This window comes from Dromaius novaehollandiae, chromosome W (genome assembly GCF_036370855.1).
Source record: "Dromaius novaehollandiae isolate bDroNov1 chromosome W, bDroNov1.hap1, whole genome shotgun sequence".
NCBI lineage: Eukaryota > Metazoa > Chordata > Aves > Casuariiformes > Dromaiidae > Dromaius > Dromaius novaehollandiae.
In genome coordinates this window covers 8,933,858-8,961,401 of record NC_088130.1, presented here as the reverse complement: position 1 = coordinate 8,961,401, position 27,544 = coordinate 8,933,858, and the positions used below count along the sequence as shown (strand labels likewise).

The window sequence follows — 27,544 nt, the reverse complement described above, 5'->3', positions numbered from 1 at the left end:
TCCTCATGGGTCATCTTTGGAGGACAAAATGCTTAGTCTCTTCTCTGAGAACTGCTTGGCAGCTGAGCCCAGTAAAATAGGGGAAGGAACCCACTCCCAAATAGGGTCTCTCTTCAAGTTTCAATTACAGCAGGGGAGGTGCCAGGTCATCCCTATTATTACAGAATTGTGAGATCCCAAGTACTAACGGTGAGAGGAACTGTTGCTAAACATTATGCCATGTTTCTCCTACATTTTTGCTCTTCTATATTTTACCTTCTTTCCCTGGAATAACTGCTTGTTCATCCTCATCTGTTGGCCCTCATTTTCCTGCAGAGCTCCCTCAGTCCCGGGGTGGGGTGTCTGTTACTTCATTCCCTTAGCTCTAGAGTGGAGGATCAGGATGGTGCTGATCTTAAGGTGTTTTGTCAAGGCATCAAGAGGTTCAAGTCTGAGATTCACACCAGATTCAAGTCCAAGGTTTTACCTAATTGACAACTGTGTCAGTGGGAGGAAGTAGAAGGTGGCAGGGCATCATGCTAGTTACTTCACTCCCTTCCATGCTGCTGGCTAAAGAAACTCATCTGCTTTCAACCCAATCTACCACTAGGCTTGAACTAGACCTGTGACCTACTTTCATTAGCCTTCTCTTCTCCAGGCTGAACAAGCCCAGTTCACTCAGGTTCCTCACAGGGCATGTGTTCCAGCCCCCTGAGCATCTTGGTGGCCTTCCGCTGAACTTGCTCCAGTTTGTTGATTACTTTCCTATACTGGGGGGCCCAAAGCTGGATGTAGTATTCTAGATGTGGTCTAATGAGTGACAAGTAAAGGGAGATAATCACTTCCCTTGATCTACTGGGTACGCTCCTGTTAAAACAGCCCAGGATGCTGTTAGCCTTATCTGCTGCCAGGGTATACTGCTGGCTCATGTTCAGGTTGCTTTCTACCAAGACCCCCACAGCCTTTTTCACAGAGCTGCTCCCCAGCCGGTCAGTCCCCAGCCTGCATTGTTGCAAGGGGTTCTTCCTTTCCAGGTGTAGGAGTTTGCATTTGTCCTTGTTGAATTTCATAAGGTTCTTGTCGGCCCATTCCTCCAGCCTGTCTAGGTCCCTCTGAATGGCAGCCCTGCCCTCAAGCATATTGACTGTTCCCCCCAACTTGGTGTCATCTGCAAACTTGATAATAGTGTACTCCATCGTCTCCTCCAGGTCACTGATGAAGATGTTAAACAGGACAGGTCCCAGTATTGACCCATGGGCCACTCCACTTGTCACTGGCCTCCAGGTAGATAATGACCCATTAACCATGACCCTCTGAGCCTGACCATCCAACCAGCTTTTTACCCATCTGGTTGTCCACCCATCCAGACCATAACATCCTAATTTGGATACTAGAATATTGTGGGAGACAGTGTTAAAGCCTTGCTGAAGTCAAGGTAAATGGCATCTACTGCTCTACCCTCATCCACAAATCCAGTCATTTCATCATAGAAGTCTATCAGGCTGGTCAGGCATGATTTTCCCTTGGTAAATCCATGATGACTGTTCCCAAATACCTTCATTCTCAATATGCCCAGAAATGTGTTCTAAGAGGATTCACTCCATAATTTTCCCAGGGAATGAAATGAGGCTGACTGGCCTGTAGTTCCCTGGACTGTTCTTTTGGCCTTTCCTAAAGATAGATGCAACATTTGCTTTCCTCCAGTCATCAGGGATCTCCCCTGACCTCCATGACCTTTCAAAGATGATAGAGAGTGGCCTTGCAAGGACTTTTGCCAGTTCTCTCAGCACCCTCAGATGCAGCCTGTCGGGTCCCATGGACTTGTATGGGTCAAGTTCTCTCACTGACCCGATCCCTATCCACTGCTGGGAGTTCTCCTTGAACCTTGTCTCTAAGCACAGAGGCTTGGGAGACCTTGCTGGTGAAGAGTGAGGCAAAGAAGGCAGTGAGTACCTCAGCCTTATCTGTGTCTGCTGTCACTAAATCATCCAGCCCATTCAGCAACAGGCCCACCTTTTCCTTGTTCAGCCTTTTACTACTAACATAGTGGTAGAAGCTCTTCTTGTTGCCCTTCATGTCCCTTGCAAGTCTCAACTCGAGCTGAGCTTTGACCTTCCTGACACTATCCATACATGCCCAAGCAATGTTTCTAAATTCCTCCTTTGTAGCATGTCCCTGGTTCCACCTCCTGTATACTGCCTTCTTGGATTGGAGCTCAGTCATGAGTTCCCTGCTTAGCCAAGCTGGTCTCCCAATACGTCTGCTTGTCTTCCTGAGAACCAGGATGAAACGTTCTTGCACTTGGAGGATGTTGTCCTTAAAGACCTGCTAGCTTTCCTGCTCTCCTGAAGTCTAGGGTCTGTACTCTGCTACTATCCTTCCTCACAACCCTCAGGGTCTTGAACTCCACTATTTCATGGTCACTACAGCCAAGGCTGCCACTGATTACCACACCCCCAACCAGTTCTTCCTTGTTAGTGAATGTGCATCACCCATTTGGCCCATCTATTACCTGTATCAAGAAGTTATCCCTGACACCCTCCAGAAATCTTCTTGACTGCTTATGTCCTGCCATGTTGCCCTTCCAGCAGATGTCAGGGAGGTTTAAGCACCCCGTGAGAACCAAAGCCTGTGATCTGGAGACTTCCTCCAGTTGCTTAAAGAAAACTTTGTCCACTTCCTCACCCTTGATTGGATGGTCTGTAACACACTCCCACAACAATGTCACCCTTACTGGGTGATGTGGTAATGGGTAATGGTTTGAAAACAAAATGTTGTGTTCGCTTGTTTGCTTTTTTCAGAGAATGGTATTTGATTAATTCCTTCCATGGTCGAAGTTAGATGTTCATGAGCCATATGGAAGAAGAAATCAGTTATCGTTTGTGATTATAAGCCAAAATTAATAACCCTGCCCATTTCTGCATGTTCACTTGGTACTTCAAGGGCCTTGATTTCCAAAGGTGCTCAGCGCATTTTGATCACCAGATTTTGCCAATGCTGCCCCTTTGCTAATTTTGAATGTTTGAACTAGTTCCAGTGTGCCCAGTAGCATAACTTTCTATTTCATATCTGGAACTGGCCACTACCTAATACTACATTTAGAGTATTTTGCTTTTACAGCAGCTACATAAGAGCAGGCTGAGAGTCAAATGGTTCTGTAAGGACTTACTACAGGCATATTATAACACTTGATGCTATTCTGAGTGTGAAAGAACCTTTGTGCAAAGCTCTCAGTGTTTGGCCTCTGCCAAACCAAGGACAACTTCTTTCACTACACACAAAAGACCTGGGCTGCAAGCAGGGGATCAGCAGAAGCAGTGCCCTGTCCAGGAACAGGGATTGCCAGACCACAACAGCTAGGAGAAGTATCAACGGAGGCAATTCCCAGGAAGGGCTTAGAGGATGGCCTAGGAGGGGAGTGTGTGCCCACCCAAAGCAAGAAACTGCCCAGGCAGTGCAATGGCTAGCCACAGCTCTGCTCAAGACACAGAGCACAGAAACATAGAATCACAAAACGGTTGAGGTTGGAAGGGACCTCTGGAGATCATCTAGTCCAACCCCCCTGCTCAAGCAGGGTCACCTAGAGCACATTGCACAGGACACTATCCAGACGGCTTTTGAACATCTCCAAGGATGGAGACTCCACAACCTCTCTGGGCAACCTGTTCCAGTGCTCTGTTACCCTCATAGTCAAAAAGTTTTTCCTTCTGTTCAGGTGGAACTTCCCATGTTTCAGTTTGTGCCTGTTGCCTCTTGTCCTATCACTGGGCACCACTGAAAAGATTCTGGCCCCATCCTCTTTATACCCTCCCTTCAGATATTTAAATGCATTTAAACTCCCAGGTCCTTCTCTGCAGAGCTGCTTTCCAGCAGGTCAGCCCTCAGCCTGTACTGGTGCATGGGGTTCTTCCTCCCCAGGTGCAGGACTCTGCACTTCCCTCTGCTGGACTCCATGAGGTTCCTCTCTGCCCATCTCTCCAGCCTGTCGAGGTCCCTCCGAATGGCAGCACAGCCCTCTGGTGTCTCAGCCACTCCTCCCAGTTTTGTACCATCAGCAAACTTGCTGAGGGTGCACTCTGTCCCTTCACCCAGGTCACTGATGAAGAAGTTGAACAGGATTGGACCCAGTATTGACCCCTGGGGGACACCACTACAGGCCTCCACCTAGATTTCGTGCCACTGAGCACAACCCTCTGAGCTCTGCCATTCAGCCAGTTCTCAATCCACCTCGTTCTCCACTCATCTAGCCCGCACTTCCTCAGCTTGCCTATGAGGATGTTATGGGAGACAGTGTCAAAAGCCTTCCTGAAGTCAAGGTAGACAACATCCACTGCTCTCCCCTCATCTACCCAGCCAGTCATTCCATCATAGAAGGCTGTCAGGTTGCTTAGCATGATTTCCCCTTTGTGAATCCATGCTGACTACTCCTGATCACCTTCATGTGTTTGGAAATGGCTTCCAGGATGAGCTGCTCCATCACCTCCCCAGGAATCGAGGTGAGGCTGACCAGCATATAGTTCTCCTTCTTACCCTTTTTGAAGACTGGAGTGACATTAGCTTTCTTCCAGTCCTCAGGCATCTCTCCTGATCATCATGACCTTTTAAAGATGATTGAGAGTGGCCTTGCGATGACATTCACCAGCTCCCTCAGCACTCCCTCAGAATTTTGGGCTAAGACTGGCATCAGAACAGCTTCTCCGACAATATTACACTAAGGTCTCTCTCCAGTGTTTGAAAGAATCAGGGCTTCAGAGGGGTAGATAAAAGAAGTTAACTCTCTATGTCAAAAATGCAGTTTGGGTTTGTATCAGGTTCATATTTTAAATTCATGTTCAAATGAGGATTATTTATCATGATTTTCCCTGGCTACCCATGTGCTGAGCTGCTGCTCAGAAATATTTGTATAGCAAATTCAGGGAGGGAAAGTAGCAAATTCAGGGATGGAAGCGACAAAATCCTTATTCATTGACAATCTAACATTGATATGGGTGATTAATTTTGATGTTCTTAATATTTTAAAGTGTAATTATGACTTGCAATCATGCTGCAAAGTTAATGTAAATTCAAGTCCTAAGCTAATTTAAATGGCTGGCAATACCATTGAAATAAAACAGAACTAGTTGAGGACTTGACCTGAAAAAGTTTACCAATAACTGTGTGTGTGTGTGTGTGTGTGAGAGAGAGAGAGAGAGAGAGAAATGATATGAATAATGTGAGTATAAATCCTTATGCTCCTTTAAGACAAGTTTTGTTTTTCCATATTCACTTTTTCTCTCTACTTTATATAATCTGCATCTAGAATCCTTACAGGAGCTCTGTCCCAGACTACATTTTATAGACAAAAATGTTCTGCACATTATCACTGATGACCTAATTAATTCCTAAACCTAATGCACAAAAAATGACCAATTTTTTTCTTAATTCCTTAATAATCTGCTAGAATACAATTCACTGAATGTAATTAAGACTGATAATACAAGAAAACCTTGACATAGCCTGGACATCAAATCAGCGTTATCAGTTTCTGGGTTCTTTTTATGAGTTAATGTATTTTTCCTAAAGTGACACCTCTTGGAGTCATGTGATTAAATAAGAATTTCCTTTTTTTTTTTTAAGTACATTTCTAACACTGCTGACTCTGAAGAATCTGGTTCAAATAGCCTTAAAGGCTTGGAAATCAGTAGGGAAAGAAACCCCCAAGTTAGGATTATTTTTTAAATCACATATTTTGGGACCAAATTCATGATTTTTTTTTTTAATACTTGGGCCTCATAATACTGTAAAGCACTTTCCCTAGTAAACAGCTTTGTCTCTAACATTCAGATCAAAGGCTACAGAGCTCAGGGACACCTCCATAGATGATGCAAATCCCCATGGTTCTTTCAAACTGAATGAAGTGTACTGATTCCCACTAGATTAGGATCTGACCTTCAGTGCCCAGGCTAGGAGTGAATACAAGTCAATCCTCCCTGCACATCCATTTGTTACTCTTTCTTACCATTCCTGATATCACCATCATATAAAGGATCACACACAGATCCACAGCTAATGATAACAGATGATCATAAAGATTATATTATGTTTATGAAGGCCTCATTCTGCCCGCTCTGAGATTCTGAGTACCCTCAGCTCCTACTGACTTCCTAAGGCAGCACTACCTGTCACCTGCCAGAAGCTGCTTAACATCTCCCACTGTAAGGCTCAAAAAGCAGGAAAATTAGAGAAATACATAAATAAATGGGAAGTACTGTTGGGAAATTTCAATGTCTCCCAGGAGACATCTGGATTGCCAAGATTTTGCACTGAGAAAGTAAAGATCAGGACATATCCAGCCTCCCAAGTGCCAGCAACCTCACAACTATGTAAGACTTGGCACAGAGACACAACATGTTCAAATAAAACAGGTGGATTAGAATGATGCCCATGATGAAAGGGGGCAGTCTGAGGTGGTCCAAAATCAAACCGTCTCCAACTGCTTCACAAGGAAGGCCGGAGGCTTTTTTCAGCATCCTGGTACAAATAATTCGCTTTGGCTATCAAAATGCTAGATTATCACTTGCACTGAAGAGGTATTTATTTATTTATTTAAGGATGCTTTACATCTGTTCTCCTCCCTTCATCCCTGCAATTTCTGTCTTCTGCTGGCATCAGTGCAGAATGAACAGAAAGCACTTGGCTTCTTGTCTTTCCTTCTGAAATGCTGCCTTTGTTTTTTGTTTGTTTGAAAACTCACCAGGCACCATTCCTGTCAGTGTTGGAGCAGAGTAGCTGCCCTGTCCAGAAGAGGGTATATGAGGAGGGTATCCTGGGAGAGTTGTGCTTGCCAATTCACGATCTGAGGAATCAAACCAACAAATCACCATTTGAGCATTCACAACAACTAGACATGGTTTTACATTTCCCTGAACACTTACAAAACAGCCATGCATTTGTTATAACTACACTGTGAATATAAAAGTGGGAGTTTTTAACTTGGCAGGAAGAAGAAAGAATTCTTTTCTCTCTAATCTGCCATAAAGCTCTGACAAAGTAAGAGACAGAGGGGAGGCATAGAGCTCTGCAGAGATGCAAACACACCAGTTTGAACTCTGACTGTTCCTTCCTTATTCCTAGGCTTCTCCACAGTTCAGATTTGTCAGAACATATTTGTAGAGCCAAACAGCAAAATGAGGAATGACACTGATTTTAATAGCATTTACCTAGAAAGCTCGCCAGGAAATTAGCCCTCCTATGCGCATAGCGATGGTTTGTAGAGGTCTTGCAAATTCACTGCAAGGCCTTTTATTTATCTATTATTAAAGCCAGCATTAAAAAAAAAAAAGAGCCCTGAAGTCTAGAATTTAAAAAATGGTTTGCTCTGGCCCCAGAAAGAAGGGAGTCAGCATCACAAAGCTACAGCCTGATATAACATTCTTTACTTAGACCTCAGAAACTTGTCATTTTATTCAAGGCCTGATTGTCATTTTGCATTTTTCCCATGTGCATTTTTCCCATTTCACATACCTTACCATCTGCAAAGGGCAGGATTGATAGAGCGAATGAACGGGCTGCTCAAAGAGCAGCTGTGCAAATTGTACCTTACTGGTACCCTCACGGGTTGGAGCAAAAACATTCACCAGGCAACTGCCTGCCTCAATGACTGATCACTGCGTGACTCTACCCCGTATGCTCATTTCAAAAGGGAATCCATCGAGTAGCCATGTATGCTTGGAGTGCAGCGGCTGCACCCCCAAGCCTGCCTCCCCATGCGAGCCATGCCTGGGAGTGCAGGGTTGGGTCTGCGATTGCAGAACACAAAGAAATAGCCCTAGAAATGGAGAGCCGTCATCTTGTGAGCATGGCGTTGGCAGTCACCATACCTCAAGGGTATTATAGTCCCTTGGTGCCCTGTAATAGTTTAGATCTCCAGGGGTGGACATCGTTGCAGGGATCATTGATTCAAACTACTTTGAGGAGATGAAAGTTGCGATCCATTAGACCGGATCCCAACCCCTGCGATGTGCACAGGGAGATCAAATAGCCCAACTGATATGTGAGCAGATACGGGTCCCCACTATCCAGGAAGTAGATTCCTTGTGGCCCACTCAGCAACCAGGCGATTTTGGGTCTACAGGGCATGCTGTGTGGGTGCGTGATCTGACTATACCTGGACAGTTGGAAGGGGAAATTTATTGCTGATGGGCCAGGAGACACCCACCTGGTACTAATCAAAGGGGAAAGTGTCCCAGTCCATGTTCCCTCTAGGACACTCTCGCCCAGAGAACCGAGACCTCATGAATATGCCAAGCGGTGCCGTGACATTGCTGCTCTCCATCCTAACCCTGTACACTGACGGTAGTTGGGACACCAATGGAACTGCAGTAAGGGCATCGAACCCAACATCCACAAGACAAAGAGTCTACTCGAAGGACTACATGATGTAAAGTCCGAAGAATCATCACGGGACACCCCCTGGCAGTGACTGTCAGGATGACTGTTGAATTTAGGACTATGGGGAAAATGTATTATACTCCTGGTCTTCTGGGCTGATTAGTTTTGTGTGCATACATGTTATAATTTGTTTTATATATATATATATTTACTATGATTTAGCTGCTTGTACACCTTAGCTGTTAGTTAAGCCAATGCCTGAAAGGCATGTCTGAACCTTGTCTACACTCTGGTGGCACCAATACCATGTCTCTGTCAGTCAGGGGGTGGAGTGCAGTGAGAACACCTGCAGAAGATCTGACAAGGAGCCAGGTGACTGGCAGAGTACATGACAGCAGCCCCAGAGTGTGCTCTCTACACACTGTCTGAATTACCGTCAGGGCCAGACATGCATGTTCCGTTTTGTCAACAATGTCTAGCTGCTTCCCAGACAGTAGCTACTCGAGGTTAGCACAGCTGAGCTAAGGAAATAGTTCTAGTAGATTTAAGGGGCCCTTAGGATACAATAAGTTGAGTCCCACCTGGGCGTCCAACCCATGCATCCAGCAGCCTCCCATCAGCAACCCCTCTGAGTGGTTCCCAGGGCTCCCCGCGCAGTTTGGAGTGTAAGTCAGTCCTCTATTAGATCTATCCTGTTTAACCCCTCCCGAACCTTGAGTGTCTCTCTACGCCAGTATCCAACCCTCCCTTTCCCGCCTTGCGGTGACACCATGGGACTTAAGCTCTTAAAAGCTAAGTATGCACATAATTGTATGGATTCCACTTCCTCCTTTTCATCAAGGCTCCTGGTTCCCCCAACATCCAGAGCTTGTCAGTCTGGCAAGACTGATTTGTGACTTTGGAGTGCCCTCCCCAACCTGGCCTCCTCAGTCCTTCTGCAAAAATCAGGCTGCAGAGAGCAAGAAATGGGGTGTCTCACCCCAACCTGGAATCAGAATGTGATCAGGGCATGCACATTGACCAGAGATCTGTAGGGCCCTCATAAAGCCCTCATTTCAGGCACAGCCTCAAACACCACCCTGGACACATAGTTACCTGCTAAACTAAGGCAACAGACACAAAAGCAGGACTACCAGAAATAATTTTACTGACTTTAGCATCAGCTTTGACCACTCTGTTCAAAAGTAATGCCCAAGCCCTGCCTCCCACACTTCAGATCCCTGTGTTAATCCTTCTCACAGACTGCAGCTGATGCAGCAGGATTTGTGGGGATCACATTCTACAGTGCTCCGTCACTCTATGGTTATATAAGAAACCTAGCAGCAAAAATGGATGTGTCTGTGAATCCTGCTGGGAGGAACCCAGCAAAGATAACCTTTCAGCAAAGGTCCCAGACTGGAATCTTGGGTTTAACCCATGCCCTTCCCCTGGATGCCTGGGGCATCCTTGGATAAATAATTTTCAAAAGTGTAGTCCTGCATGTAGTAATTCTTGGATATCCACCCTGGGACATCAAAGAAGAGCTTTAAGTTTGCTGTCCTCACTGCTGTCCTGTAGCAGTGTGTATCACACACACTGCGGGAACCACAGGCTGTGTGAAAATTAGCCTCTGCCCTGGCTTGAGGCAGGTCTGCTGGCTGTGTAAGCCAGCCTGCTAGCTAGCACCTGCAGGAGGCTAGGTTGTGCCTAAATCCCAGCACTGAATTTTGCACTGCTCAGACTGAAGGGAAAGGAAGGGGACGAGCATGGGGGAGCTAGGGAGACCCTCACAACACAGATGAAAATTTAGCCACTACAGCCAAATGACAGCACTGCTGTCTCCACTAAGCTCTTAAAAGCTAAGTATGTGCTTAAACATATGGACTTCATCTCTGGCTGAGCCAAAGAAAGGGCTCCTGTAATGTTTCACCTGTTCCCATTTCTTCACAGTGAATGAAGAGGGGAGTCCATGCCAACCAGATGCTCTTTCCCTGATCACGCACATGTCCCTTTGTTGCCTCCAACCCTCATACTTGTTTGTGTCACATCTCCACAGGTTCATCAGACCCAGCTATAGGTGCATAACTCACATGCCTGTGTTGGCAAGCCAGTCTCCTTGGCTCTCTGCAGAGGCACTGGAGAGAGGCAAACTCAGCCATATCTCTTAGGACATCATGTGTTGCCACTTGGCAGAGCTGGTCTCACTCCACTGGCTCCAAAGGAAGCCTAGCAAGACTCAGTTAGACACCTACATTAGACACTTAAAGTTCAAAGGAGAGGTTAATGATATACTTCCTAAATATCCATGTCAGGCTCATGGAAGTAGTGGCTGCAGGTGTCATCTGCACAGTATCACCACTGCTGTCACAGTACTGCTCCTGCCCATTAGTCCCCTGAGCTCTGGACTTAGGAGCACGCAATGGATGGTGGTGACTTCTTAGGCTCAAGTCACCTGGCTCAGAGATGCCTTTAGCCCAGCTACACCTCCCACAGAAGTGCTGTGGTGGTACAGTCATCAGTGCAATTCAGGGGTCCTCATCAGCTCTTCAAAGGAACACACACACACACACACACACACACACACACACACACACACACACACAATACCCCCATCAGATAAAAGGGATCTGAATCTAGAGATGCCAGTACTCTCTGTTACACAGGTATAATTACAATGATCTCTTAGCATTTGCCCCACTTTCCTCTGCACTCCGTACCAACAAATCAGGATGTTCACTGTTCCTCTAAGGCCTTTCCTACAGAATATTTATGGTACAACGACATCCTGAAAGAATCTAAGGTTCAAAACAATTAATTAATTTGCACTCCAGTTTTAAGGGGACAAGGGATCCCTTATGAAAGGACATCATGAATTTTAATTCTTCAGTTCAGACAGAAAATAATTCTTTTAGATTAAAAACTTCCCCTCTTCATTGCCCTGTTTCCTTATCTCTAACACAAAATAAAAGTCTGAATTATATCATCTGTAAGTCTGGGGAATGCAAAAGTTTCTGTGATCTACTTAAATTTGATCACAGGAAGCAAACTTCACCCTGCCCCTCACAGGAAGCAACCAACACTTAAATAAGGACTGTATCTGAAACAGAAAGATATCTTATAGCTTGACATTTGCTTTGGTGCCTATATTGGTGCTGAAAAATGCCAAAATTCCTAGAGAGAGCATGTTATCACAGTCATAATAATAAATTGCACCATGCAGATGTACCCAGAATTTTGGAGGCCCTCAGCAAGGTTAGGCATTAAATCAGCCCACCATTCAGAAATGACCTCCCCACCAGGTATGTGCTGTTAGTAACCACCCGCCACATTACTAATGTGTTGACTGACTGTCTCTTCTGAAGGTCTAAGTGATACAAAGGTGAGAGAGAGATACTGCATACATTTCATTTTTGCAAAATGGCAGGTACTTTCCCAGGTAGGAGTGCTTTTTGCTATAGCAACCAGACAAGCCACACCTGGTGAGTCCTCCGAGGCCAGCCAGGCCTGGGGTGGGGGTGTCACTCCAACATCTGGGGTTGGGCAGAGTATCTGCACTGTGGTAAGATCAGAGCCCAGGGCCAGGCCAGTCACTCAGGAGGAATCATAGGGGCAAGGCCCTATGCAGCTGCGGGTGAGGCCCTGCTGTGCTCAGCTCAGGGCTTGAGAAGGTCCAAGCTAACTATCAGGGAGAAGCGAGGCATGACTGCTCCCTAAGGGACAGGGAGATGGGAACTGAGTGTGATAACACGGCTGGCAGGGGCCTTGCCAGCCAGGGCCCAGTCCCACAGTACCCAACCATGGCAAGCAGGGCAGGCCCAGAGATGGTAGCCAGGGTCAGCCAAGTGTCTAGATCATCAGACAAGTCCATGGTGATGAGGCAAGTCTGAGGTCAAGCCAGGAGCACAAGTCAGGGTCAGGTTCAGTGACAATAACCAGGGTCAGACACAGTCCAGTGATTGCCAGGCACATTCATAGTGACAAGGCCGGTTTAAGATCACACCAGGAAGTCAGTCTGCAGGTCAAGATCAATGGAGTCCATAGCCAGACACAGGCATAGCTGTGGTAAAACTGAAGACAGGCACACCTATCACATAGCTCAGGCAGGGACTGAGTTAATGCTGAGAAGGCTGGATAAATGATTAACTAACAAATACCTGTTTACATTTTGCAGATAATTAACTGATTTTGACCTTCCTGGCAAAGGAGATAGTCCTGGGGGGCCATGTAATGACTTTGTTTACATTATCTTTGGGGCAGAATATTCCTGGCAGCAGGTTGCATTGTAGGCATCCTGGCAGGGTGGTCTTCTTTTCTTTTCAGTCTTAAAGGAAGCTCATATTTCTCCTTTGCTCTGTTGTTCTATTCAAGTTCTCTTGCTAAGCTCCTCCATATAATTTCAAAGCACCTTCCAGGAGTGCATTAAGAAATGTGAATAACATCTGTCATACACTGTGGGTACACTCATCCTGCTCCTGGGAGAGAAACACACACTGTGCAATGGAGTGTTTTGTCTTGGTAGAGGCATTTTAGTTGATTTGTTTGTGCAGTTTTGCTTTTTAAATACACCGTATTTATGTTAGCGAAGGCAAAGACAGTACTCTTAGAATGAGAATTGGTGAGATTGGTAGTGGTTCTTACTAGGCAGAGAGAGGATTCATCCCCTCATCTTGGCCTGGCCCTGAAGATGATCTTTACCTTTGTGTAGAAAGTCCCATGCCAGAAGAGTCAAGTTTCATCTCTTAGCCTTGAACAGTAACTTAGATATCCCAAACTGGGCTGTGCAGCCTAGAAGATTAGGATTTTGAACCTTGAACTTGATTCAGAATATTCTAGAAGCTCAGGAAAGAGTACAAAAGCAGTGGTGCCCAGTGACAGGACAAGAGGCAATGGGCACAAACTGAAACACAGGAAATTCCATTTGAACATAAGAAAATACTTCTTCACTTTGAAGGTGGTTGACCGCTAGAACAGGCTGCCCACGGAGGTTGTGGAGTCTCTATCTTTGGAGATATTCAAAACCTGACTGGACATGGTCCTGGGCAACCTGCTCTAGGTGACCCTGCTTGAGTAGGGGGGTGGACCAGATCATCTCCAGAGGTTCCTTCCAACTTCAACCATTCTGTGATTGTGTGTGTGATAGTGAACTTCAAGTCAGACTAGCTGGCAAGTGGGACAAGAGGTCTGGGTGCCAGCTACTGCAGAGAGAGAGAGACCATGCGTCTGAGGGGCTCATGGGACTGGGTGCCAGCAACTGGAGAGATCGTGGCGTGGGTGCCAGCTACTGTAGAGACAGTGTGCCTAAGACCAGCTATTGGAGAGACCCGTAGAGTGTGTGTGTGTGTGTGTGCGTGTGCGTGTGCGTGCGCACGCGCGTGTGTGTGTGTGTGTGTAACTGCTAGCGAACTTCAAGTCAGATTAGCTGGTGAATTGGATGGGGGGACCTGGGAAAGGGGTTTTCCCCTGAGTATCAATCCACAGATCCAGGATCAGGCTATTTGTGCTGTGTGTGTGTGTGTGTGTGTTTATGTGGGTGCCTGCAAAGAACACCTTTCTGTCTGCACTGGTCTGTCTGTGGATGGCCCTGTCAGTACAGTATTGTGTGTGCGTGTGTCTGTGTTTGTCTGTGTGTATTCACAGTTAACCTTGCTACTGGATGGACCTAGGAACAGGGATAAAAGAAGCAATCTCTCATCTCATTACCCAGGAAGGGAGGAATCTCCTGGGTCCTACAGCCCACTGGAATGGTTACCTCTAACACATTCTGTCCTATCATCCAGGTTGTTAATAAAGATGTTAAATAGTATTGGCTCCAGTATTGACCTGTGAGGAGGGACACTAGTTACTAGCTGCCAGTTGGACTTTGAACACAGCCCTTTGAGCCCAGCAGCTCAGCCAGTTTTCTACCCACCTTATAGTCCACCTATACAAACTATATCTCACCAATTTGCTTATAAAGATACTGTAGGAGATCATGTCAAAAGACTCACTAGAATCAAAGTAAATAACATGCACTGCTCTCCCATCATCAACAGAGCCAGCCATTTCATCATAGAAGGCAATCAGGTTGATCAGGCATGATTTGCCCTTGGTTAAATCCATGCTGACTGTTCCAAATCACTTTCTTGTCTTTCATGGGACGGGACATGGCTTCCAGGAGGATTTGCTCCATAATCTTCTCTTATGGGGAGTGATACTTTGGACTGGTATATGCCTAAGTTTTAGATGTAGTTTTCATTAATTAAACGTCCTGCAAACAGTTAATAAATGTCTAGTGTGCTTTGTAAGCATTTTCCAAGCATGAGTAGCATTCGAAAGGGATAGTTGTAAGGACAGTAATAAAAGGTGCCTTAGGTGGACTATGTATCTGTAAGAATCCACCCCTACTGAAGACTGCAATCATGTGCAACCAATGATTAACCATTTACTAAAATACCTAATAATTTCTAGACTCTCTATAACTGGAATCTTAATGCAGTGTGAATTTTCACAACATTCAGCTTAGAGAGTGGGCTCTGAAAGAATAGAGCTAATGAGCGCATAGTCTGTCCATGCACAACAGGGATCATATGGGGGAGGGTCCCAGGTGTTGAGCTACATGCAGGAAAGAAGGCATGCATAAGCATGGCACACTGCTGTAGAGATGGCCCATTTCATTCCTTGTGTCAGGGCCCTGAGGGCACCAATAGGCCTTAATTGCCCTGACCAGCCTTACCTGGGACCTCCACCCATGCACCTTCTGTCCATTGCCCCAGGAGTTCCATTTAAGCTCGGGCCTGGGCCTTCAGTCCTGGCCTGAGCTATGTCATAGGCGTACTTGTTCTCAGGCCTGTTCCCTCCAGTTCCTGAATTGTTGTTTGATTTTCCTGGATTGACCTGAGACCTTACTTGTTACCTTGCTTTTGCCTGATGATTGCTAGACTGTTGATGGAACCCGTCACTGGACCTGCCCTGCTTGCCCAGTTCAGGTTCTATGGGACTGCCTCCCAATTCCCTGAACCCTTCAATGGGGATTGGGTGAGGGTATGGGGATTTATTAGTCAGATGCAGCTAATCTTCACTGCTTACCCAGGGGCCTCCCCAACAGGTATTAGTTGCTTAGCAGTATTAATCTCCTGGCTCTTGGGGAAAGCCCTATAGTGGGTCACTCCTATATGTAGTGCAATGGCTCCATGCACCCTGACGACTTACTGCTTTGGAGAAGTTTTTTGGGGACTGCAGTTGTGCAGCTGAGGCTGCCTTGTTGAAGCTCTGGCAGGGGAGTCAGTCAGCTGCTGACTAAACAATTTGATTGATGAAATTGGATGTGGAAACTGGTGAGAGGAATGAGCCCTTATGGTCCATTCCCAGTTAGAGCTGAGGCCCTCAAAGATGAGATAGCCAAGGTTGACATGCCCCAGAGCCTGGGGTGTAGCTGTCAGATCTGGCTATTGCTCTGGAGAAGTGCCTGATGGTGTGCTGGAGAGCATACCCAGACCTTTGGAGGAGCCCTGCTAGCTTTTTCTCCACCTCCCTTACTGCCCCCAGAGGAGGAGCCTATGAGGTAGGTGCCACCCAACCTCACTCCACATCCCAAGAATGAGAATGCAAATGGAGGGAATGGGCATGTTTTTACTGTGGCAAAAAAGGCCATTGTGTTTTCACTTGCCTCAACAACCTCCCTGCCCAGACTGCTGCAAAGGCAGTGCAGTTGGGGGCGTATGCATGAGCGTACACACACACACACACACGCACACACAATACCCCTTACCATCACCTTCCTGGATGAGTGCATTGTCCAAACCACTGCTCTGGTGGATTTGGGGGCCTCCCATGGTTTTGTGGCTTCTGAGTTTGTCCAGAGTATCTAGATCCCTACCCAGCCCTGACCCACCCTGACCAGAGTCATTGCTATAGATAGGAGGAGCATCTGGGGTGGGAGGTGGGGGGAAAATCACTTAAGAGACTGTTCCCCTTAGGGTAACTGTGGCACTTGAACACTGAGATTTTTCTTTCCTCATCCTGCATCCCCCCCTCCCCTTTCCAGTCATCCTTGGGCTGACCTGGTTACAGAAGTACAACCCTATAATTGACTGGCAGTTGGAATCTTTGAGTATCCCCTTCCTGCAGGGAAGCACAAAGTTTGAGGGCAAGAGCTGGCCATGGGCTGATTGATACACATTACTGTGTTCCTGGTGCTACACCAAACAAGCAGCTGCCTGGCTGCATAACTGTGGTGACTGTGTTGGCTGCTGAGCGCCCTACAACTCCCCCTCCCCCAAGGATGGTGACCAAGGAACATAATTACACAATAGTTGTGCCAAGTGTGATTCCTCCAGGCCATGGCTATGTCCTCATCACAGCCCAGCCTCAGCCCCAAGATCCCTGCATCACCAGAACTGTGTGCAGTCCCACAGCCTGCAGCTCTGACTCTCAGGGCCATATCTCTGTTTCAGTCACTGAACACCACCCCCACCCCCAAAACTGAGTACAGTGTCTGTGTGCATGTCTTTGAAAACAAGGGGGCAGAAACTCTACTGCCCCATTGCCCATATGACTGCCCCATTGAACTGACACCTGGAAAGGAGGTGGCTTTTGGGTACATCTATGCCTTGTTGCACTCTGAATTAGCAGCCCTCGAAGAGTTATGTCAAGGACAATCTGTGTGTATTGACATACATTTGCTCTGAATTTGGCAGAGGTATGAGTGGAGAACTGCTTTCTGCACTAGATATGGCCACTACCAGTATCTTGTGATGCCATTTGGTCTCTGCAATGCTCCAGCCATCTTCCAGCATTTTGTAAATGGTGTCCTGAGGGACTTGCTTGATAACTACGTTGTGGTGTACCTGGATGACATCTTGATATTCTCCATGACTTGAGAGGTGCGCATAGACCATGTCTGGGAGGTCTTGAGTTGTTTGTGGCAGCACTGACTCTATAATAAACTTGAAAAATGCTCCTTTCACCAGCAGAGGATGGAGTTCCTGGGGTATCTGGTGGACCCCAATGGCTTGCGTATGGATCCCCAAGAAGGTTGAAGCCATCATGAGTTGGCAGCCCCCTTCTAGTGTGCAAGGGGTGCAACGGTTCTTAGGATTCGCCAACTTCCATCAATGGTTCCTGAAGGAGTTTTCTTATATTGTGGCTTCCATAACAGCTCTCACCCATAAGGGGGCTCGCTTTCAGTGGATACCCAAAGCACAAGCAGTTTGAGGAATTGAAATGGGCATTCACCACAGCTCCTATCCTAGTCCACCCAGATCCCAACCAACCCTTTGTTATGGAAGGAAATGACTCAGACCAAACCATAGGGGCCATCTTCTCCCAGAAGTTTGGCCCTAAGCAAGAGCTCCACCCCGTGCCTTTTGCTCTTGGCAGCTCATTCCCACTGAGAGGAATTAGGACATATTGGACAAGATGCTTCTGGTAGTTAAAGCTGCCTTTGAGGAGTGGCAGCACCTCCTCGAGAGAGCAGAAAAACCCAACAATGGCGCTGAATGACCACCACAACCTGGAATACTATCGAGGGATGAAGTGCCTCTCCCCCTGCCTTGCCCACTAGGCCTTCTTTTTGCACTTCCCCTTCACTTTCACATACCATCTGGGGAATCAGAATGGCAAAGCGGATCTTCATCATGGAAGGAGGACTCAGATTTGGACACATACCTTGTGCATGCACCCCCCCTCCTTTTCTCCAAGACACTTCATTGCAGCCACAGTGGAGGATGAGCTCACTGCATGAGTTGATCAGGCTACTGCAAATGACAGGCTCCTGACAAATCATTGTGCTGGCACAGCCTCCCCTAGCCTGTGAGAACAGGGGATTCATCAGAGTCAGCTGAGCCTGAACCTAGTGTCTGAACAAAGGGGAAAGGACAAGTGATAGCTATTGAAGACTCCCTCCTGTGGGCGATGGAGGCACCAATCTACTGACCCAACATGATGTCTTGGGAGGTTTGTTGCTTTCCTGGGCCAGGATCCAGGATGTTGCAGAGAGACTGCCAAGGATTGTCCAGCCTTTGGACTATTACCCCTTGCTGCTCTTTTGTGTGGGTGCCAATAATACTAGCCATGGGGGCCTAGGTGGTGTTCTCAATCCTTCCAGTGAGGGGGAAAGGTTCAAGCAGAAGCGGACTCATCTAGCAGGTCAACAACTGGCTGTGTGACTGGTGTCACAGGCAGGGCTTTGGCTTCTATGACCACGGGACCCTCTTTGAGCAGCACAATTTGTGGGCCATCTCAAATGCCTGCACACCAATGTACAAAGCATGGGAAACAAGCAGGAGGAAATAGAAGTCTGTGCACAGTTGCAGAGCTATGACTTCATTGGGATTACAGAGACATGGTGGGATAGCTCTCATGATTGGAGCACTGCAAAGGAGAGATACAGGCTCTTCAGGAAAGATAGAGTGCAACTCTTAACTCCTCCTCCTAACCTTCTCACTCTATGTAAAGGAGTGGCTTGAATGCATTGGGCTTTGCCTTGGTACAGGTGACAAAGCAGTTGAGAGCTTGTAGGTAAGGATCAGAGAACAGAGCAACACAGGTGATGCTGTAGATGTTCGCTACAGACCTGATCAAGAAGAGGAGGCAGATAAAGCCTTCTGTAAGAGGCTGGAGAAAGCCTCACAGTCACAGGCCCTGGTACTCATGGGTGACTTTAACCACCCCAAAATCTGCTGGAAGGGCAATACAGCTGGGCACAATTAATCCAGGAGGTTTCTGGAACATATTGAAGACAACTTCTTGCTGCAGCTGATCAATGAACTGACTAGGGGAAATGGACCTCCTACTCACAAACAGGGAAGAACTGGTTGAAGGTATAAAGGTCAAGGGCAGCCTTGGCTGCAACAGCCATGAGACCGTGAAGGTGAAGATCCTGAGAAGAGTGAGCAAGACAAACAGCAGAATTACAACCCTGGACTTCAGAAGAGCAGATTTTAGCCTCTTCAAGTGACCTACTTGACAGGATCCCATGGGAAACTGCCCTGGAAAGAAAAGGGGTCAAGGAGAGCTGGCTAATCTTCAAGGACAGCCTCCTCAGAGCACAAAAATGGTCCATTCCGATGTGCAGAAAGTAAAGTAAGTATGGCAGAAGGTCAGCATGGATGAACATGGAGCTCTTCACAGAGCTCAAACGCAAAAAAGAAGTACGCAGAAGGTGGAATCAGGGACAGGCTGCTTGGGAGGAATACAAAGACATTGTTCACAAATGTAGGAATAGAGTCAGGAAAGCCAAAGCTCAGCTGGAGTTGGAACTAGCAAGGGAGGTGAAGGGCAATAAGAGAGGTTTCTACAAGCACATTGGTATCAAAAGGAAGGCTAAGGAGAATGTGGGCCCATTGCTCTTTGGGGCAGGGGACCTAGGGACAAGCGATACTGTATGGGAAAATGTGGAAGAAGGTCGAGGAGATAGACGATGGAAGCTAGCCAGACCCTTCCGTGGGAAAAGGAGCATCAACAGGGCATGTTGACCCATAGTCACGTGGTTCAGCCTGTGCCAGGGTGGCGCTGCACCTGGGCTTTGAATCGGGAATAACAATGAGCTCAACATGCTTCCTGCGCATGTGTATGGTACATAAAAACTTCATCTAGTGCCCCCTCCATGGTGTTCCTCACCCTGGACCGACACTCAGCGGCGCCAGGGATCCCCCGCTCCATTATTGCCTCGATCGGGAAAACGCCGGGGAACCCCCCGTTCAGACGCAGAGGTAATAAATGCTCCATATCGACCATCGTGTGCCTTGTGTTTGTGTATCCGTCCCTGTCGGGAGTCCAGGCGGTGCCCCCGCCTCACCCTTACACTTGGCGTAGTCGGCAGGATACACAAACGACAATGCTGTAGCTGAGGAGAGCGAAGGGGGAAGGCGAGAGTCAAGAAGGGACTGCTCGCCTGCGGCTGCCAGGATGGCCCCAGACTGAGCGGTGGGGGCCGGTAGCCGCGTTACTTGCCATGCTGGCAGTCCCAGAGGACTGTCCGGAGCTGGCAAAAGGGGAACATGTCACCCCGAAGGCAGTTGAATCTGCTTTGCGAGCTGCCTCGGAAGCCTCTCGAAAGTCAGCAGGATGGCTTGGTTGGGTGTTGCTGACGGGTATTAGAGCCTTAGATAATAACGTAGCATCCTTGCAGCAGCAAGTGAAAAAGTTGGAAAAGGAGGTGGGGGATTTGTGAGATGCAAAGGCGATAGCCCAAGAAGCGATTACAGCACAAGCTGAGAAAAGCCAAGATTTAGCCCATAAGATGGAGCGGCTAGTTTTGCGGATGGCTAATAGGCACCGCAGGTGTTATGGGAAGGTGCCCGCTACTGTTTCTCAGGCACGGGCGATTATAACTCGACCTTCCTGGGATCCAGAAGAGTGGGATGGTAATATTTGGAGTACCTCATCTGACTCGGAAATTGAGTTTGATATCGAGCAAGAAACCACTAATGCTTAGGTGTGGCAGCTTGTTCAGATGCAGGGGGGGGGGGAGCAACAAATAGATAGGGATACTGTAGAGCAGTCAAGGATTTATATGCCAAAAGAATTATGTGAGTTTTTGACTACATTTCAACAACAGCTGGGGGAGTTATTACTAGCATGGATGGTGAGAGCCTGGGACAATGGGGCTGGATCATTAACGTTATTAAGAGAGGAGCTGGATTTAATGAGCCCCTTATCAACTGATGCTCAACTACAGTATTATCTTACCCAATTAACTTCTGCACGGGATGGGGCAGGAAATGTTATTGTAGCTCCAACATTATATCAATGGTTGTGTGCCACTGTGGTAGGTGCTTACCCGTCCACAGGTGAGTTAGCCGCTACGGTGGGAGCGTGGCGTACTTTTGAGGAAGGGATCAACATGTTGCAGCAGCTAGGGGTAGCAACTGGATAAGCAGATGGAGACGGACCAGATGGTGTGGAAATAACGCGGCAGATGAAAACCCAGTTATTAAGGGGGTGGGCTGTAAACCCTAAGAAGGTACAGGGGCCGGACATCAGTGTGCAATTCTTAGGGATAGTCTGGAGGCGGCAGACAAAAGCTATCCCTGAGAAAGTGCGCAATACTATTCCACAGTACCCTGTTGCCACTGCTGTAAAACAACTACAAGGTTTTTGGGGCCTTTTGGGGTTCTGGAGGACCTTTATACCCCACTTAGCATATTTAATGCGGCCACTACAGCGTTTGACCAAAACAAATAGCCAGTGGCAATGGACTAAAGAGCAGCAGCAAGCCTTTGACCTGTGCGAGGAGGCAGTGGTCCAACATTCCAAACTAGTCACTCCACATGAGGGACAAACTTTCGAGCTGAAAGTAATGGTTATGGGGGATACGGTGTCTTGGGGGTTGTGGCAGCAATGTGCCCATGCAAGGCGGGAACCTATAGGTTTCTGGTCCTGTTCCCTGCAAGGGGCCACAGCAAATTATATACCTCTGGAGAAACAGCTTTTGGCTGTGGTGTGGGCTTTGCAGGATACCGAATGAGTTACACACCCCCATCGCCATTCAGGCATGGGTGATGGATGATACAGTCAGGGCCCATGTAGGGGTGGCCCAAGCTGCAACGCATTGGAAATGGAAACACTATCTACAAGCCCAGTTTAAGGAGGGGAGAAAGAACATGAGTACCCCACATGCACCCTTGTTAGGGGAAGTACAGTTTGAGCACCTGCCTCTATTTTCTGAGCTAGAGGGGCTGCCCCACCTTGCTCCCCCAATAGAGCCATTGCCTGTCCAAGAGGCCCCTCCTTTTGGGACGTTATCTCCTGAGCGAGTACAAGCCAAACTGATCCTAGCAATCCCTGCTCGGATATCTGTAATGGAAGGGGAAATTGCTCCCTGTGTACTCGCCTCTGGGCAGGTAGAATTCTATACATCTGAGCAACTTGTGATTACTGAACGAAGAGTTATAAGCTTACATTGAAGACTTGACTGCCCTTCACAGTGTGTATGGCTGTTTACACCTTTGATACCCGTTAAAATAGCCCCACTCTTATTGACCTCTTCTCAAGATTTATCTTTCCAGGTATCCGTATCCACGCCAGTGAATGTCTCACAGGGAGCACCAATACTGCGAGGAATCCTGACCCACAGTGCCGGAGTGCCCCAAGTTCAGCAAACACCCTCAATGCACTCTTTAGCCAGTGTGTGGGTACTAACTCCTCAAAAGAAAAAACAGCCTGGCACTGTTTTAGCAGGTGGTCCAGGAGCCACTGCTCTAGTTCTTCCTGATGGCGATACCATGCCTTTCTATCTTCCCATCAACAGGTCACCACGCCGGCATCCGGAAGTTGCCGTTGGAATGTTGCCTCTTGTCGACCACGGCAGATGCCATTGATCTACAAGACCATCCAGCTTCCCATGTAAATACATGGATTTGGCTGGCACAAAGATCAACTAACCTCTCTGCTTTCTGTATTGCAGGAGGACGATCAGCGGATGATGTCTTAACTACGTGTTACATAGGTGTACCAGCTCCACTCACAGTATTGCAGAGTGACACTTTCCTAAAAAATGTTGACACTTCTGTTACTCCCATGAATTTCTACGATTTGGGTATTGTTTCCCAAAAGCTGACACCTTGGGCTTACTCTTCTCATATAGCTAACATATCTAAAGCAGATACTTGCTTTCGCTTTGTAAATGCTGCCTCTGTTCTGCGGAATGTAACTGATATGCAGTTAATTTGTAATGACACTATGGATATTACCTATGCATCTGCTCACCTTATACTACCACTAGGATGGTTCCTTCTGTGTGGCACTACAGCATATACATATGTGCTGGCCAATGGCACAGGTGGCCCATGCACTGTAGGTCGTGTTACTTTAAGCATCCCTCCCTTTATGACGGAGCGGCATATCCTAGATGCCACTTGTAACCCCCATATAAGTTTATTTTCTCATGCAGAAGCCTTAGGCCTATTGTTAAGCCTAGCTGGGCTCCCAGGGGTGGTGGCACATAATTGTAAACAGTTAGAGCATGTTGCCTGTGCTTTAGCTCAAAGCTTAAACTGGCCATCTAGAGCCATTGCCTCTTTAAATAGAGAGTTGGGAGCAGTACGGCAAGGAACACTGCAAAACCGCCTAGGGCTCGACTGCCTCCTACTGTGAGATAACCACAGACATCATGACTGTACTGGGATGTGCTGTTTTAACATCACTGATGAATCGGCATCTATTGAGAATGGTATCAGCCACCTACAAGACATTATCCAATATATCCAGCAGAACAACGGAGATGCCTGGCTGGCTAATTGGTTTGGCTCCCTAATGGGATGGCTGGGCCACCTCATACAAGGAGGACTCTTGTTTATCTCTTGCTTTGTATTATGTCATGTTTTGATTTCATTACTTTGTAAACTCCCTTGCCCTCATACCCCATGCCCTTCTGAGGATTGGGACGGCCTGTAACTAGCTTTCCATCGCGGGGGTGGAGTGTATGGGAAAGTGCGGAAGAATGTCGAGGAGATAGGCGATGGAAGCTAGCCAGACCGTTCCGTGGGAAAAGGAGCATCAACAGGGCATGTTGACCCATAGTCACGTGGCCGAGCCTGTGCCAGGGTGGCGCTGCACCTGGGCTTTGAATCGGGAATAACAATGAGCTCAACATGCTTACTGCGCATGTGTATGGTACATAAAAACTTCATCTAGTGCCCCCTCCATGGTGTTCCTCACCCTGGACCGACGCTCTGCAGTGCCAGGGATCTCCCACTTCATTATTGCCTTGACCGGGAAAACGCTGGGGAACCCCCGCTCAGACGCAGAGGTAATAAATGCTCCATATTGACCATAGTGTGCCTTGTGTTTGTGTATCTGTCCCTGCTGGGAGTCCAGGCGGTGCCCCCACCTCACCCTTACAGATAGGGAAAAGGCTGAGGTACTCAATGCTTTCTTTGCCTCAGTTTTCACTGATAAGGCTTGTCCTCAGGCCTCCCAGGTCCCTAAGTCTCCTAGCAGAGTCTAGAGGAGTGAATCATGGAATGGATGAAGTTGGAAGGGATCTCTGGAGATTGCCTAGTCCAACCCTCCCTGTTTAAAGCAGGGTCAAGTAGAGCAGGTTGCTCAGGATTTTGTCCAGTCAGGTTTCAAATATCTCCAAGGACAGAGACTCCACAATCTCTCAGGGCCACCTGTTCCAGTGTCTGACCACCCTCACAGTAAAAACGCTTTTCTTATGTTTAAATGCAATCTTCTGTGTTTCAGTTTGCATCTATTGCATCTTGTCACTGGGCACCACTGAGAAGAGTCTGGCTATGTTTTCTTTACTGCTCCCCCCCCGCCCCCCCAACCATCAGGTGTTTATACACATTGAAAGATTCCCCCCCACCACAAGAGCCTTCTCTTCTTGAGGCTAAACAGTCCTAGCTCTCTTAGCCTCTCCTCATATGAGAGATGCTCTAATCCCTTAGTCATCTTAGTGGCCCTTTTCTGGACTCACCCCAGTATGTCCATGTCTTTCTTGTACTAGGGAGCTCAGAACTGAACACAGTACTCCAGATGTGGTCTCACCAATGCTGAGTTAAGGGGAAGGATCATCTCTCTCAACCTGCTGGCAGAGTTCTTCCTAATGCAGCCCAGGATGCTGTTGGCCTTCTTTGCCACAAAGGCACATTTCTGGCTCATGGTCAACTTGTTGTCCACCAGGACCCCCAGGACCTTCTCTGAAGAGCTGCTGTCCAGCAGGTTGGCTCCCAGCCTGTACTGGTGCATGGGGCTATTCTTCCCCAGGTACAGAACTTGGCATTTCCCTTTGTTGAAATTCAGGAGGTTTCTGTTTGCCCATTTATCTAGCCCATCATCCAGGTCATTAATGAAGATGTTAAACAGTATTGGACCCAGTATCAACCCCTGGGGGATGGCACTAGTGACTGGTCTCCAGCTGGACTTTGTGCTGTTGGTCACAACCCTTGGAGCCCAGAAGTTCAGCCAGTTTTCATTCTACCTCACTGCCCACTTATCTAGCCCATACTTCACCAGCTTGTCTATGAGGATGTTATGGGAGACCGCATCCTCCCTTTCCCCTGTGCCCCAGCTCTACACCCCACTCATTTAAACCAGTTCCTTGTGTGACTGTCTCTGCAACATGGTGAAAAGCAGCTGCAGAAATGCTCAAATTCCTTGCTGTAATCCTGGTGGACCACATGGCACTTGTTCCTGACAGGGCATAGGCACAGTCCCTCAAGTCCTACCTTGCATTAGTCAGGACTGCAGAAGCCACTGCACCAGACAAGAAAATCACCGTTGGCCTCATGATGCCCCAAAACGGTCACCCACATGTTTCATTTGAGCAACTGCCAGCCATTTTGGCTGTGGGAACTCCCATGCTTTTAAATTACCTCCTGAATGCTACCCTCTGATGAGTGTAACTGAGACAGGCAAGCATAGAGCTGTGAGAGCAAGCAGCTATAGAGGTTAAACAAATTGGGGGGGATGGGAGACCGGCCAGAGGAATTCTCTAGTTCACACCACTAGTTAGTGATGTCAGGATTTATAACTATATTAAATCGTGTGACAGTTAGCCATGATAAATCAGCTCCCGTTCTTCCCAAATCACAGAAAATAAGAGCTTTGGCAGCAAAAGTCATTCATCATCATAAAGACATAAGAAGTTCTAGTCATCGATTTCACTCACATCCTTAATACACTGGAGAGGAGTGCTAAAGTTTTAGTGAAAATAAAAAAAAACATGAAAAAGAGGAGATTAGGGAGGAAAAGATATGATGAGAGCATTGCATAGATGAGGCTGTTATGAAGATCTGTAGTAGAAACCTTCCAGGGGAAAGTAAGCAGGTAACTGTGCTGTTTCTAATCCTTAGGTGCCATATGACTTGCAAGAGAATTTGCTTTGGGGAACTTCAAGGATCAAGGCATACAGCCTTTCACATTTTGGTTGCCACAGAAAGCACCACCACACACCGTGTCCTGACATGGCAGGAGGCAACCAGATTACTCTGGAGATAGGTTTCCTGAGAAGAGGCTTAGGGGTGCATTTCTGGAAGCAACAAGCAAAGGGAGATGAGAAATTTGCAGATAGGCTTAACAAGGATGGTAGAGCTATGGTGAAGTGCATCACAGTGGCACTGTGCAGGGGTCTCTGCTCAGGACTCATAGGGCCATCCTCTGCTCCTCAGTCAGCACCACACAATAGCAGTGCCTGTCATATATATATATATATATATATATATATATATATATATATATATCCTGTCACAATAGCAATGTCTCTCATTATACTGTTTTATTCTCTGGGTGCCTCATTTCCTGTTCTGAAGAACCTGCTTCTTTAATGTCACTGTAGCAAAAACTATTTCAGCTGTGTGTTCACACAGGGTTGATTGCATGGGAGCCCTGATCTGGGGCACTGCTGTAACAAGGCTGCTGAAAAGGGGTGGGTGGCTGTGGGTGGAGAGCTGGAACTGTTTCCTCAGGGCTTGGCAATAAGGATGCTTGGGAACCTGGAGGAACACACACCCACACCCATCTCTCATGGCACCTATCACTGTGTTGTCCCAGTGCTCTTTGTCCCTCAGTTCTCCCATCCCTCTCTGACCTACTGCAGCTGCCGATGTCTGTGTGGGGCTTCCGTGATGAGCGCCTCACCAAGCTCTTCCAACCATTGTCCCCTCCTACAACTCCTCAACCTCCTGCCAATCCAAAAATCAGCCTTCCTGTGGAGCAAACTTATCTCTATAAGGACCATTATATCTGTACCTACAATTTCCAGAACTAAAACCTTGTGCTGATGAGGGATAACCTGCATATATCCCCTCTGTAGAGGAATACTCCTGATACTCCTAAAAAATGACTTGTGTAAGCATGCACAAAAAAAAGGGGGGGGGGTAGTGTCATCATAGGACTGAGTTCAATGTATTTTAGTTGTTTGCAAAAATGGTATGACAAAAAAAAAAAAAAAAAAAAAAAAAAAAAAAAAAAAGCCACTAGAGGGACTTTAATATTCCTTCCTCTCCTCCCAAAGAATTCACTTTTCAGTCAGACCAGTGTGAAAAACCCAAGTCAGGCTCCAAGTCTGTAGCAGCACAGGTATTCACTGCTCCTCCTGATTCTTACCAGATTTCTGCAAGTAATATTTCTGAGTAAACAAGTATGTTTCATTGCAGCAACACATGTATAATTTCAGCTAGTCAAAAGTCAGCAAACTATATTGTGAAGATGTGCCAATAACACTTTATTTTTGCCAGCATTTCAAAAAAATATGGACCTCCTCCAAAGCTAACAAAAGTCAGTGTATTCT

At 47.1% G+C, this 27,544-nt stretch overlaps 1 protein-coding gene across 1 annotated transcript in view; it reads right to left on the bottom strand.

Moving 5' to 3' along the window:
* Window positions 1-3,442: 3,442 nt before the first annotated feature.
* The window catches only part of LOC135324467 (paired box protein Pax-5-like), a 191,092-nt gene continuing 166,990 nt past the window's right edge, over window positions 3,443-27,544 (bottom strand). Inside the window, exons 8-10 of the mRNA XM_064500961.1 lie at window positions 6,713-6,814; window positions 4,415-4,563; window positions 3,443-3,454 (exon numbers count right to left, since the gene is read on the bottom strand). Coding sequence (XP_064357031.1) covers window positions 3,443-3,454; window positions 4,415-4,563; window positions 6,713-6,814 — 263 coding nt within the window. The remainder of the gene's footprint in view (window positions 3,455-4,414; window positions 4,564-6,712; window positions 6,815-27,544) is intronic.